Source organism: Phascolarctos cinereus, unplaced genomic scaffold (assembly GCF_003287225.1).
Source record: "Phascolarctos cinereus isolate Bilbo 61053 unplaced genomic scaffold, phaCin_HiC Scaffold_5;HRSCAF=322, whole genome shotgun sequence".
Classification (NCBI taxonomy): Eukaryota; Metazoa; Chordata; class Mammalia; order Diprotodontia; family Phascolarctidae; genus Phascolarctos; species Phascolarctos cinereus.
Window position 1 is genome coordinate 465,270,729 of NW_027555958.1, and position 14,426 is coordinate 465,285,154.

General features: G+C 44.5%; 1 protein-coding gene across 1 annotated transcript in view; it reads left to right on the forward strand.

The window, feature by feature from the left end:
* ROR1 (receptor tyrosine kinase like orphan receptor 1) overlaps window positions 1-13,708 on the forward strand; it is a 375,033-nt gene extending 361,325 nt beyond the window's left edge. The window contains exon 9 of the mRNA XM_020993141.2: window positions 9,249-13,708. Coding sequence (XP_020848800.1) covers window positions 9,249-10,673 — 1,425 coding nt within the window. The 3' untranslated portion in view covers window positions 10,674-13,708. The remainder of the gene's footprint in view (window positions 1-9,248) is intronic.
* The last annotated feature ends 718 nt before the right edge of the window (window positions 13,709-14,426 follow it).

The window sequence follows — 14,426 nt, forward strand, 5'->3', positions numbered from 1 at the left end:
CAGGGTCTGCGGAATCAAAGACAAAACTGAACCGCCCTTGTCCTCAAGGAGGATGCTGACCCAGCCTCCCTGCCCTCCCATCACACCAGGATTCCGCTGTTTTTTTCTTCTTTTTCTGAAACAAAGGAAATCTGTTCTTCTTAGAAAGACAAAGGAAAACAGGGCCTCCCTTCTCCCCCTCCTGCTCTGCCTCTCCCTCCCTGCCAGTGACTGGAAAGCCAAAGTTATTTACTCCCTCCTATGAAGTCGGCCCGGCTGTCGTGCAGTGTTTCCTAAATGAGGCACACAGGGGAGCCGTAAAGGGATCAAAGCCTCCCCCTTAGATGCTGGGTGGCCCTTGCTCAGTCTGACCCTCCTCCATCACCCGCTTCTCTGTTCATCCCCGAGCATCACCCGGGCAGCTGTTCTGGGGGAATGACAGTGAGGAGGGCGTGTGGTGAGACGTGAGGCCTGAAGGGACAGAGAAGTTCAAGGATTACAATTCTCAAGATCCGCAGAGTGAGGGAAGACCAGAGAGAGAACTCTGAGTCAGTAAGCATTTATTAGTGTCAGGCACTGGGCCTGATGTGAAAAAAGTGAAAATGGGTCCTCCCTTCAGGGTGCTTACAGTCACCCTGGACCCTAGCTGTCACGGCATGACTGAGCCTCTCAACCCCCAGGATGATGGGCAAGAGAGGGAGAGCATTGTGGTGGGAGAAAATGGGCCCTGAGACATGGGAGGGACCCTCCAGGATGGCGCCACTCGGGAGGCCAATGGAGTACAGAGAAGCATGGGGAGGTCAGACCAGGGGGCTACCCCCTCCCCCCCCCCGGGAGGAAGGGCCCTTGCTGTTGGGACTTTGGGTTAAAGACCCCATCCCCCCCACCCTAGTTATGCCTCTAATAGAAGACGTTGAGACGTTCGCCTGTAGCAGAGACAGCGTGGCATGCTGGGAAAAACCCTGTGTGTTGGGTTCTGTCCTTCCCCAGACCAGCTGTGTAACTCCAGGCAAAGCCGGGATCACAGAATTCAGATTCCTCTCAGTCCATCCCATCCTGGAAGGGAGGAATCCCTAGAGGTCATCTAGTCGGACCTCCTTTTACATGGCAGGAGACTGTACGAAAGAGCTGAGAGCAGCTGTCCAGAGTCACACAGGGAATAAGCAGCAGAGGGAACCTAATCAACCCGAGAGTAGGGGGTTTAATTTCTGATGCTGGTGTCCCCAGTGCCTAGTACGGTGCCTGGCTCGTAGTAGGTACTTAATAAAAGCGTGTTGACTGATTGATTTAAAGTCAGATCTGACTCCAAATTCAGTGCTCTGACCCTGTGCCATCTGTAAAATGGGCAAAATCATACTTGGCCTACCTATCTCATAGGGTGGTAGTGAGACTAGCACCTTATAAACAATAAAATCACCATATCATTCTAGGTGATTCTTCTCCTCCCCCTCCTCCTCCTCCTCTGCCTCCTTCCCTTGACACTCAAATACTTTGTTTGAATTATCATTGATTTGAGGGTTTTTGGTACCACGTGTAATTTCAGTGATTATCAGTGTTTTTAGTACCATGAGGGTGTTTTCTATTCTAAGCAAATTCCGTGGATATGGGGATAGTATATGTGTACTCCCAGTGCTTGAGCATGTACTGGCACAGAGTACGCACATAATAAATGTTTATTGCCAACCCCTAATTTTGAGCCCATATGGGCATGGCTGTCTCAGTACTCAGAGGGCTTAACCCTGTTCTTCTTGGCCTTAGAGGCCTGAATGAGGAACAGTCATTAGAGAGTTGCAAGGAGCCAACTTTGGTCTTGGGTGGGGAGGTCAGCTTCCCTCTCCCTAGAGGTCTTTAAACAAAGATGGGATGATGGCTCTCAGGGCTGTTGCTGTTGGAATTTGGTTTTGGTTTAGAGTTGAACCAGATGGCCCCCAAGGCCCCCTTTCCAATCCTGAAGTGTTAAGGCTCCTGCTGACGTTAGAATCCCCTGCTCTAGCCACATCTGAGCAGAGTGGGCCCTTGAGGATGTATTTGAGAAAAATGGCATCCAGGAAGCTCTCCCGAGAAACCAACTGCCATTCTGAAAAACGAGACTCATGAAAAACCATATCATCCATCCTGGAAAAGGGCCCAAAGGTGGCAGGACGTTTGTGGAGGCCCACCCTGGGCCGGAAGCAGTGAGCACTGCCTAAGCCTGGGCCGCCATCTGCTGCCTTTCCCAAAATGCCCAGCTTCTAGAGGGAGCATGGATGGGATCTCCCAAGCTCTGAAAATACAGTTATTCTGAGCCTGTTTACATAAGAACCAGAAAATAAAGGCAGAGAGAGAGAGAGAGAATGAATGAGGGGGAGAGAAGGAAGGAAGGAAGGAAGGAAGGAAGGAAGGAAGGAAGGAAGGAAGGAAGGAAGGAGGGAGGGAGGGAGGGAGGGAGGGAAGGAGGGAGGGAGGGAGGGAGGGAGGGAGGGAGGGAGGGAGGGAGGGAAGGAAGGAAGGAAGGAAGGAAGGAAGGAAGGAAGGAAGGAAGGAAGGAAGGAAGGAAGGAAGGAAGGAAGGGGAAGAAAAAAAATGAACCATTCATGCGTATCCACAGTACCAGCAGTTGAGTAAAGTTTCCTTTTAAAATAGCTTTTATTAATGACCTCTATTTGTGGGTAGAAAGATAGACAAAGACACATAGACAGACAGATAGATGACAGATGGGTATGTAATCACTCTCTTAAATCAGGGGATCACAGACCCGAGACCCAGACGGCTCAGAGGTCACCATCTGCACCACATAATCTTCAAGAAGAGTATGCTAAGGCAGAGAGAGGTGACTTACCCAGCATCTCACAGTAATCAGTATCAGAGGCAGGATCTAATCCCAGGTGCTCTGAACTCCAGCCTCCGGAGCCAGGGCTCTTCCATGGAACCTATGACTCCTCCCTTGTAGCTCAGAATTCATCCGGCCTGGCCAAACCGACCGACAACCCAGTCTGACGATGGACGCCTGGCTCCATCTGTACGTTCCATCATGTTTCTGATGAGAAGCGGAAAGCCTGCTTCCCTGCTGAACCCCTGAAGCTGGGAGTCAAAGGCTTTCATGGTTGTTTTCCTGAGAAAAAAGTTTTTTAAGAAATTCCCCCATGGCTTCACCTGCTTCCCAGAACAAACGGCCAATGCAGCCAAAGACAATTTTTGCCCCTTGACCAGACAGTCAGAGAGTGGATTCTCTTTCGGAGGTGACAGAATCCCTGATGCTAGATTTGGAAAACACCTTAAAGGTCATTTAGTCTAGTCCTTTTATTTGGTCCAGGTGGAAACTGATGCCCTAAGAGAGGATGGGACATGCCCAGTCACACAGGTGTGAAGTGACCGAGCCCACGCTCAGAATTCCTAGAGCCAGGAGGCCAAGGCTCGGTGAGCTTCCATCAGTAGGGGTGAGAGTCAAGATTGAAACTCATGTCCTCTGACTGCAAATCCAGGACTGTCTCTCAGGACCTGGAGTCAGGAAGACCTGAGTTCAAATTTGACCTCGAGTGTTCACTGGCTGTGTGACCCTGGGCAAATCTACTTGCCTCAGTTTACACATCTATAGAATGATAATAACATCTACCTCCCAGGGTGATTGTTAAGAACCAAATTATATATTTGCAAAGTTCTTTACAAAACTCAAAGAGCTATAAATGCTAGTTATTGTTGTTGTTACTGTTATCATTGCCAACATCATCAATCCCCTCACATGTCACACGTTATCAAACTGGGCTGGTCTTTCCATTCCAGAGGCAGGGGCACCTCGCCTTCCTTTCTGCTAAAGGGTCCCTGGTCTTAGAAACATCTTCTGTGACCTCCTGTGACCAGCTGGTCCACTCAAATGAAAATCTTGTTGCTGTGACACATTTCAAAGAAATAGAAATTAGATTTCAGAGGGTTATATTTACTCCTATGTCAACATCAAATAAAAGAGAAAGAAGAAAGGAGAAGAGAAGAGGGAAGGGAAGAGGAGAGAGGGAAAGAGAGAGAGAGGGAGGGAGAGAGAGAGAAGAGAAGAGAGGAAAGAGAGAGAAGAGAAGAGAAGAGAAGAGAAGAGAAGAGAAGAGAAGAGAAGAGAAGAGAAGAGAAGAAGAGAGAAGAAGAGAAGAGAAGAGAGAAGAAGAGAAGAGAAGAGAGAAGAAGAGAAGAGAAGAGAGAAGAAGAGAAGAGAGAAGAAGAGAAGAGAGGAGAAGAGAAGAGAAGAGAAGAGAAGAGAAGAGAAGAGAAGAGAAGAGAAGAGAAGAGAAGAGAAGAGAAGAGGGAAGGGAAGAGAGGAGAAAGAGAGAGAGAGAGAGAGAGAGAGAGAGAGAGAGAGAGAGAGAGAGAGAGAGAGAGAGAGAGAAAGAGAGAGAGAGAGAGAGGAGAAAGAGAACTTTTGAACCATACCAAGGTAGATGTGTGTTGACTCTGGGAAACACAAATGTTAACAATGAAATGAAAGCCCTTCTCAGTTCCAAAGAGCTATGTTGCCTTAGAGCATACACCCAACTGGACCCATCCTGTCCTTGGGCTAATGGAAGGCGCTGATGAAGAGATAGGGGCCGGGCCCTCACTCATCCCTTTCTCCCTTTGTACTTAGTTTACTTTGTCAGGGGGCTTGCCTGTGTATTTTACACTTCTTTACATCTCGTACATCCCCCGCATGACAAATACTTGTCAAACAAAAGCCGGGCAGATTTATAACTCCCTTTTCTCTTGAAATGCACCAAAATGGAACTGCCAAAAGTTTATGACTTCATCTTCTTTCATACTTTTCCATGGGACGTTGGTTCAAACAGACAGACCCCGCTTGAGGTCAGCCGGAGGTCACATCACTTTCATTACTGAAATATAATTTACAATATGCCAGACCTAAACAAGTTTAGCCTAAAGGATTTGTCTAACGTAAACCAGCTGTTCCTGAACAATAAGGCTAATTTCCGGCCATCCCCCGTACAGTCTACTGGCTGCCTGTGGAAGCGTTTTTATGATTTCTTAAATGAGTACGAGATTTATGGGAAATTCAAAAATTCATCTCCGTGGAAGAGCTTGAGAATTTTAAAAATGCAAATTGCACTTTTATGGTTTCTGTGAGATGACGAAGGTGGCTGCTCATGTTTGACCATTTTACAGGTGTCCTGGAGGAAGTCCTTGGATTTCTCCATCTTGGGGTCTTTTCATATCTCTTGAGGCAAAGGGAAAGCTTCCTAACAAAGCCCAACCTTCCCAGCCTCAGTTTTCTCACCTGTAAAAGGAGAGGAGTGGGCCATGACTATTAAAGGTGTCCTAAAGCGGGCTCTCTGAGTCTAGGCATCTTAGAACCATAAGACCTGAAGTCCTTAATGATCATCTAGTCCAACTTCCTCATTGTTCAGGTGAGGAAACTGAGGCCCAGACCTTGAATGACTTGACTGAGGTCACACAAAGAGAATCAGTGCCTTTGACTTGCAATTCAACAGTTGTTTCCCTTCAATATGCTGACACCATGGGAGATGCTAGAGAGTAATTCTTAATATGTTTGGGTTGGACCAGATTGCCTCCAAGGTCCATTCTGGCTCAGAGATAATGGAATTTCCTAGGGAGGTGTAGTCACAGAGTGGGCTTACCAATGGTCTTCCACCGACTGCTACGAGGTGATGTGATATGTAGGACTAGAGGGAGCTGGGAACTGCTGCAAATGTCAGACAAAAAGAGAAAGGACAATTTTGTTCCAGCAGATTGGATGAGAACTGGTGTTAGACCTCATGGCCACCTCACGTGTCAGATCCCTGACTTATCCTTGTGAGACGCTCCAGATCAAACTGGGTTTGCTGGCCAACAGCCTTCTCTGATTTCAAACAGAGTTGCACTCTTCTAGGCAGTGAGCCCTATTTTGTCTAAGCAGACCCCTTCCACTCAAGAAACCCAGTCACTTTTCTGAGTTTCTTTTCAAAATGGAAACACCACAAGAAAACATAGTGTGAGAAAGAATTCATTTCGATCTGGGTAAAATATTTAGGGTACCTCAAAGGAAAAGATATCAGTGACAGCTGTTATCTTTATTTACTACCACATTATGTCCTCCAGAGATATGTCCTTGAGATTACTTTAGCCGAAGGGAGGGAGGGAGGAAGGAAGGAAGCATGGAAAGAAAGAAGGAAAGAAAAGGAAGGAAGGAGGGGAGGAAAACATTTGTTTAGCGCAAACTATGTATCAGGAACCGTGCTAAGCCTTGACAAATATAGATATGTAAGTTTTTTATTATTAATAAACATGAACATGACCTACTGTAGGCCTTATGTCATCCGAGTTGATGGGGGCATATGATAACAAAAGCAAAAATAGCCCCTGTCTTCAGGGAGCTTACAGAGTCTATTGCACATAAGCAATATATACAGATAAATAGGGGAGGGGAAGGCCCAGTTGGGGGATCAGCAAAGGGCTCCAGTCAGCAGGAACCCTGCAGCAGAGGGTTGAAGAATTCTGGGCATCTAAGAGGTGAAGGGAATGAGAGAAGGAGAGATGAGATGGAATGTTGTGTAGGAGAACAGGAGCTTGGCCAGTTGAGGTAGAAAGTAGCAGGTGAGACCCAGCAACAGATTTGATGGGGGCAGGGGGTAAGAAAGGGAGAAAGAAGATAACTTCAGGGTTGTGAACTTGAGCGACTTTGAAAGAAAAAGAGAATTTAGGAGACGTGGTGGATTTAAGCATGATAGATCAATGCTTTCTATTTTGGATGCATTGAGTGTGAATTACTTATGGGATATCCAGGTAGAGATGTGCCAGGCAGTTAGAGATTGAACATGCGGAATTGGAACCCATCTATCCGTCAATAATCATTTATTAAGCACCTACTATGTGCCAGGCACTGTGCTAGGTGCTGGGGATACAAAAAGAGGCAAAAGAGACAGTGTCTGCCCTCAAGGAGCTTAGATCTAATGGGGGAGACAACATGGGAAAGAATGCATATATACAGGCTAAATAGGAAATAATTAACAGAGGGAAGGGACTTGCATTAAAAGGGCATGGGGAAGGCTTCCTGTGGAAGGTTGGAGTTTAGCTGGGACTTAAAGGAAGCCAGGGAGGTCAGTAGTTGGAGCAGAAGAGGAAGAGTGTCCATGCATGGACTTTTCTATATAGAGATGATGATTGAACCCTTGGGACCTGATGATATTACCAAGAGAGAATGTGTAGAGAAAAGAGAAGATAGCACAGGACTGAACCCTTAGGTTCACCCATGCATAATGGTAAGAGTCAAAATGACTCCCCACCAAAAAAAAAAGAGATAAAGAGACTGATAAGGGGTTGGGAACTATAAAGTGGGGAGGGGAGACAGGGTCAACAACATCAATTGCTTCAGAGAAGTCAAGAGAGATGAATACTGGGAAGAGACCATTGGAGTTAACAATTAAAAGACAATCAATGGCCTTGGAAAGGGCAGTTTCTGTCTGGGGGTAAGGGCAAGAAGCCGGATTACAAAGGACCAAGAAGTGAATGAGAAGTGAGAAAGTGATGGCCACTAGTATTTATGGCTTTTTTAGGAGTTTGTGAAAAGGAAGAGAGACATAGGCTGGACAGCCTGGAATGGCTAAAGGCAAGCAAAGGTTGTCTTAAGAATGGAGAACAGGGTATGTTTAAAGACAGCAAAGTAAGAGCCATTAGATAGAATGAAAATTAGAGAGTGTGAGGAGATAACCAATGGGTTATCCATTGGTTAGCCTCTGGGGCAAGCTCCCAGAGGTCAGGGAATGAGATTAAATATACAAGTAGAGAGGTTAGCATTGGCAAAGAGAAAGGTCTCTAAGAGTGGAAAAAAGGAGGGCTCATGCTGAGGGGATTTGAATTCTGTGATTGGGAAGAAGAGGGACCTTGTGGCAGAACGCCTCAATTTTCTTATGGAGGCAGCATGGTTAGGTCTAGGAGCTAGAGCTCTGCGCTTATAGTCAAGAACTAGTATGGGTCAAAGGAGAAATTTGAACCCAGGTCTGCCTAGCTCTGAAGCTGGTTCTCTCTCTCTCTCTCTCTCTCTCTCTCTCTCTCTCTCTCTCTCTCTCTCTCCCCCTCTCTCCCCCTCCCCCCTCTGTCTCTGTCTCTGTCTCTCTCTCTCTGTCTCTCTCTCCTCTCTCTCTCTCTCTCTCTCTCTCTCTCTCTCTCTGTCTCTCTCTCTCTGTGTGTCTCTCTCTCTCTGTCTCTCTCTCCTCTCTCTCTCTGTCTCTCTCTCTGTGTGTCTCTCTGTCTCTCTCTCTGTCTCTCTGTGTCTCTCTCTCTGTCTCTCTCTCTGTCTCTCTCTCTCTCTCTCTCTCTCTCTCTCTCTCTCTCTCTCTCTCTCTCTCTCTCCCCCTAACCCCTCCCTCCCTAATTTGCCCTGGTATTTCTTGAATTATTCACAGTATCACATAACAAATACATCAACAAGTTATAAAACAAAGTGCAAAATGACCTAAGGATCATAATCTAACCACTTTAACTTCAGTTCAAGAAAATGAGGCTTGTTGAGATTACGTGACATCTCTCCAAGGGGATATCTCTAACTATAGTGTCTGAGGTTACATTCAAACTCAGGTCTACCTGATTCTCAAGTCATTAGGAAGTGTTTCCTGACATCAAGCCTAAGATTTCCTCTTTTAAACTTCCACTCATTGCTTCTTGTGCTACCCCATGAGAAGGGGGGCCAAGCAGAACCATCCTGATCCCTTTCCTAACTGACAGGTCATCGAGTGTCACATCCCCACCCTCCCTACACACCAAATGTTCTCGTAGGATCAGAGATTTGGAGCTAAAAGGGACCTTATTAGTGACCGAGTCTAGTCCCTTCACTGAGTACAGCTGCCTAATTTACAGATGAAGGAACAGAGACACAGAGAATGCCACAGCTAGTAAGCATCTGAGGCCGGATTTTACTCCATGTCCTTTTGATGCTTAAGTCCAATACCCTTTCCATACTGCCTCTCCAGGCTAAACTTGCTTCTACTAATTCTTCATCCTTTGTCCATAGGACATTCCATCGTTATCATCATGCCCTCAAATCCTTTCTTCTCCAGGTTCAAAATCCCCACTTCCTTTAAGTGATGTTTCTATGGCATAATTCCAGTGTCTTTCACCATCCTGGCCACTTCCCTAAGGATGCTCTCTAACTTATCAGTGGTCCTCCTAAAACATGGCTCCCAGAACTGAAGACAGAACTCCAGATGTGGTCTGACTAGGTTGAAGGATAGCAGGATGAGGACTTCAGAGTCTGATAAATTTGCATTAAGAATTAAAAAAAAAAACTCACAGTAACATACTTTCCCCCCCTCCCACAGAGCAAAGCCAAAGAGTTGCCTCTGTCTGCTGTCCGTTTCATGGAAGAATTGGGGGAATGTGCCTTCGGGAAAATATACAAAGGGCATCTCTATCTCCCAGGAATGGACCATGCTCAGCTGGTTGCGATCAAGACCCTGAAAGATTTTAACAACCCGCAGCAGTGGGCAGAGTTTCAGCAGGAAGCTTCCCTTATGGCGGAGCTCCATCACCCCAACATCGTCTGCCTTCTCGGGGTGGTCACCCAAGAACAGCCGGTGTGCATGCTGTTTGAGTACATGAACCAGGGTGACCTGCACGAATTCCTCATTATGAGGTCCCCGCACTCTGATGTGGGTTGCAGCAGCGACGAAGACGGAACCGTCAAATCGAGCCTGGACCACGGCGACTTCCTGCACATCGCGATTCAGATCGCTGCGGGGATGGAGTACCTGTCCAGTCACTTCTTTGTGCACAAGGACCTGGCCGCTCGGAACATCTTAATCGGCGAGCAACTCCACGTGAAGATTTCCGACCTGGGGCTCTCCAGGGAAATCTACTCCGCCGACTATTATAGAGTGCAGAGCAAGTCTCTGCTGCCCATCCGCTGGATGCCCCCCGAAGCCATCATGTATGGCAAGTTCTCTTCGGATTCCGACATTTGGTCCTTTGGCGTCGTCTTGTGGGAGATTTTCAGCTTTGGACTCCAGCCCTATTATGGCTTCAGTAACCAGGAAGTGGTTGAGATGGTCAGGAAGCGGCAGCTCTTGCCATGCTCCGAAGACTGCCCTCCCAGGATGTACAATCTGATGACGGAATGCTGGAACGAGATTCCTTCCCGGAGACCGCGCTTCAAGGACATCCATGTCAGACTCCGCTCCTGGGAAGGAATCTCGAGTCATACGAGCTCCACATCTCCCTCCGGCGGTAATGCCACCACCCAGACAACGTCGCTCAGCGCCAGCCCCATCAGCAATCTCAGCAACCCAAGATATCCCAACTACATGTTTCCAGCCCAGGGGATACCTCAGGGGCAGATTGCTGGCTTCATTGGTCCCCCCATACCTCAAAACCAACGATTCATCCCCATCAATGGGTACCCGATACCTCCTGGATATGCTGCTTTTCCAGCAACTCATTACCAGCCCCAGGGCCCACCTAGAGTCATTCAACACTGTCCCCCTCCCAAGAGTCGTTCGCCCAGCAGTGCTAGTGGCTCCACCAGCACTGGCCATGTGACTAGCTTGCCCTCTTCGGGATCCAATCAGGAGGCTAACATCCCTTTGCTATCCCATGTGTCCCTTCCAAATCATCCAAGTGGAATTGGCATAACCGTTTTTGGAAACAAAACTCAGAAACCTTATAAAATGGACTCCAAACAACCATCTTTACTAGGGGACTCCAATATTCATGGTCACACTGAATCAATGATTTCTGCTGAACTGTAAAACCCAATTTTTTATATAAATATGATATACAGTACAAACTAGAAAGGCGTAGAAAAGATTTATATTCAAATATTTTATTAAAGTAAGATTTTTTTGATTGTTTAGCAGACATTGCAACAAGTATCTTCTGTGAAGTGTAACTGTGTGCTTAGCAGGATGGGCCGATAACAGGCAGCAAAAAAAAAATCATTTGTTCAATCAACAAAAATTACTAAGCACCCATTATGTGCTAAGCGCTGGGAATACAGAGACAAAAGTGACGCAGTCCCTGCCCCAAGGAACTTCTGTCCTGTTCCTATTGTGCCTCGAACACCATGTTATGTTGTGTGACCTGGCATCAGGATTGTTGCACATCACGTTAGGTACTCAAAACCATCATCCAATGAAGAGTCATTTTCAAAGAGATGTCAGGATGGGATATCAAAGTCAAAGCGTGCATTGGATATCCAGTGGCTTTAATATTCCCCAAAGTCTATCCAGTAGCTTTTATGTGACTACCATGTTTAATTGCATGTTTAGAAAGGGCAAGACTTTAGTTCAGTTTGAGCATTGTGCACATTGGTATGAAAGACTGATGTTTACTTTTTTCTTTCAGTCCAGACCTGTGATTTCATCATTTAAGGAACTCCCGTTGTGGAAATTCCTTACACCCTTGCAGATTGGACCACTTGGCTGTTACTCACAGTCTTAGAAAGTTGCCCGAGGAACTGAGAGGCTAAGTAATTCACTGAAGATCCCTCAGCTAAAGGCAGGAAGTCTTCTTGACTCCAGTGCCAGACCACTAGCCACTCCATTCCTCAGCGTTTCAAAAAAGTAAGGGAATTTGAGAGCAACAACATTAAAATATAGGATTCAAGATGAGCCATGAGATGTTTTCATCATTTCTCCATGGGTTTTCTCTATGGTGAGGTGCCCATACTTTTTCTTGGATGTAAATTTCTTTTGCCCAAAGGGCAGGCCTTGTGATGCTTCTCATGACTCCTGATTCAGTTGTGTTAGAGCTAGAACTTTTCTCCATATTTATTCCACTCCAGCCTCTATAATAACTTGGGATCCAGGAATGTCAGGCATGGGAGCAGAAATAAATGCTGATGGAGGCCTGATTATTGTATAACACATGTCCTAATATAGTAGATGGCTTAAGCTGAAGTGATAATGAAAATGAACATGACCTCAAGGCCTGATTCAGGTCCCAAAGGATAAGCCCAAGGCTAGAGAGTCTCTAGAGATGTTCCTCTGGATTGACAAAGCCAATGAGTGTTGTATGGTGGCTGGTACCAGCTGAATGCCCCTTCCCCATTTTGTATTTATACATTGCCAAGAATTCAGAGAAGCATAACACCAACAAGATGGTTTACCATCAATTAATCGGGATTCCCAATTTTTTTTTGCCCCAGTCTGACCCTAATGATAACCAAATTTCTTGCTAACTTAATTAAAGGGATGCATTTTAAATGAGCTGGATATGTCCTATGGGCTTTCCTCAAATCCCAACATTTAAATGATTGTGGTTGTTGGAAGTTGATCGGAATCCAAAAAATATGATTCCTATATGACAATTATATTATCATAATCCACTCCCCCACCTCCCATGGGATTATAATGGATAGCCAGGATTTTCATTTTATAGAGAACCAATAACTTGGCTATTTCATCTGTTAAGCAGAAGCAACATGATATTATCTAGTATACGCAGATGGAATTACAGGCATGGAGTAAATGACCTTTACCAGCCAGACACGTTTTACTGAATTTGGAATTTGCATGCGTTTCATGTTTCTATACAGAAGGGATTTTTATATTTGATTTTCGTTTCTCTTGGGAAAACATTTCCCTTTTCTAAGAACAGTGCCTCATATAAAAAAAAAACATTAAAGAGACTCATAGGATGTGAAGTAGATCTTGCAAACAATATTTAGCATGAGAGAATTAGAAACATCTCGATGTTTCCATTTTAAAAATATTGTTAGAATGAAGAACAAAGCAAGTATGTGTTCAGAAAAAATGTCTCGGGGTTTTCCCAAATGCTGTCTCCTGAAATACCCAGAAAATAGCGTATCTAAACTATTAAATGGAGTTTATTTGCATTTATTGTGAGGCTACAAGAACAAATATTCATTGATTTCATGGCATGAATAAGCTCACTCAGAAGCTGTGTGTCTTCATTTTTAGGTAGGTTAATTAGGGCAAGATATTTTCTTCCTTTTGTTGCTATGCAACTGTTTACTGATGATGCTTCAAACCACAATTTTATATATGTTCATATGACAATCATTTTTTCCAAGAATATTTATTATTTTAGGTAAATACGGAATTTTAGTGAGTCTGAGTTTTTCCAGCAGTCCCTAAAAGGGAAAATAGCATTCCATGAGCCATTTAGCAATTCTTTGAAAAAAAAACATTTTTATAGCAACGAAGTAACATAAGTTTGAATTAATGTTTTATGAAGAAGTACGGCATTGTTTTTCAGCATTTGCATAATTATTGTGCTATATTCAGGTACAGGCCTTCTGGATTTTGAAACCACTTCTAAGAAGATCTAAAGTGCCATGATAAGACATCGTGGTATCTCTGTTTTGTATGAAAAGAGTATTTTTTCACAAATCTAAAAATATCATTTGCTCCATTGACAATACTTTTTGGTAAGATGCCTTTGTTTTCATATCTTTTTTTTTTTTGCACAAAACAATGTCCACGTTTTGTATTGCAGAAGTGAAAATAGAGTTCTGCCTTTTCTATCTCATCTGTTTCTCTTATTTTTTAATGATGTAGATTTTCTTCTAATCTCTCATGGCAATATTTGGATTGATTGCCTTGACTGTGTTTTCTTATTTTCACTGCATGCATTTTAATCACTGTATTCCTTGATGTTTGATTTATTAATTATGGGCATTTCAATTAGAAGAGCATGGAAATGTACTAAGAAAGGCTATTTTATATTGAGAATATATGCGTTTTGTATTCCACACACCAGAGATGATATTACACACTGATTATTTTATGCTGCTGTTTATTAAAACATTTTTAATATAAAATATTGGCATTTCCTGGATCTTGCTATAACAGATTTGGGGGAGATTGAAATAATAAGAGTAATAATAATTTCTTTGATAACTTTCTTTGATGTCACCAAAACAATGCATGACTATAATTTCTACCAGCTTCCTATCAACATCAGGACAACATGAGAAAGGTCCTCCAACTCACTGGGTAACTAACCCTACTCTCCAATGGTGAACTTATGGGAGGAAGTGAATGAGGGACACACAAAAAAGCACAAGCATGGGTGAGCTGAAATATTCCTCATCGGAGAGAAGTCCACCTTGGTGAGATCAGAGATCCACTGGAATGTAGGGATAGGGATTGGACCCTTGATTACACTGGTCTACCCATTCAGGCTAGCACCACCCCTGCCTTGGGGAGTTGTTTCAAGTACTGAAGTTAAAGTCACTTGGCCAGGGTCACAGGGCCAATGTGTGTTTTAGTGGTAGGTTTGAGCCCAGGTCTTCCTGGCTTTTTGGATAGTTCCTTATCTACGGTGCCATGCTGGAATACAGCAACAATAACAAAACTCACATTTGTTAATGCTAAGATTTTCAAAACACTTTACATATAGTATCCCATTTAAACAACATCCCTTGTCATGTTTGCTGTTAGCTTATACGGGAATAAATAAAAATAAGTGACCACTAGTCTATTTGAGAGAAATGATAAGAGGACAATGGGCATTTACGTGGGTTATACCATCATATC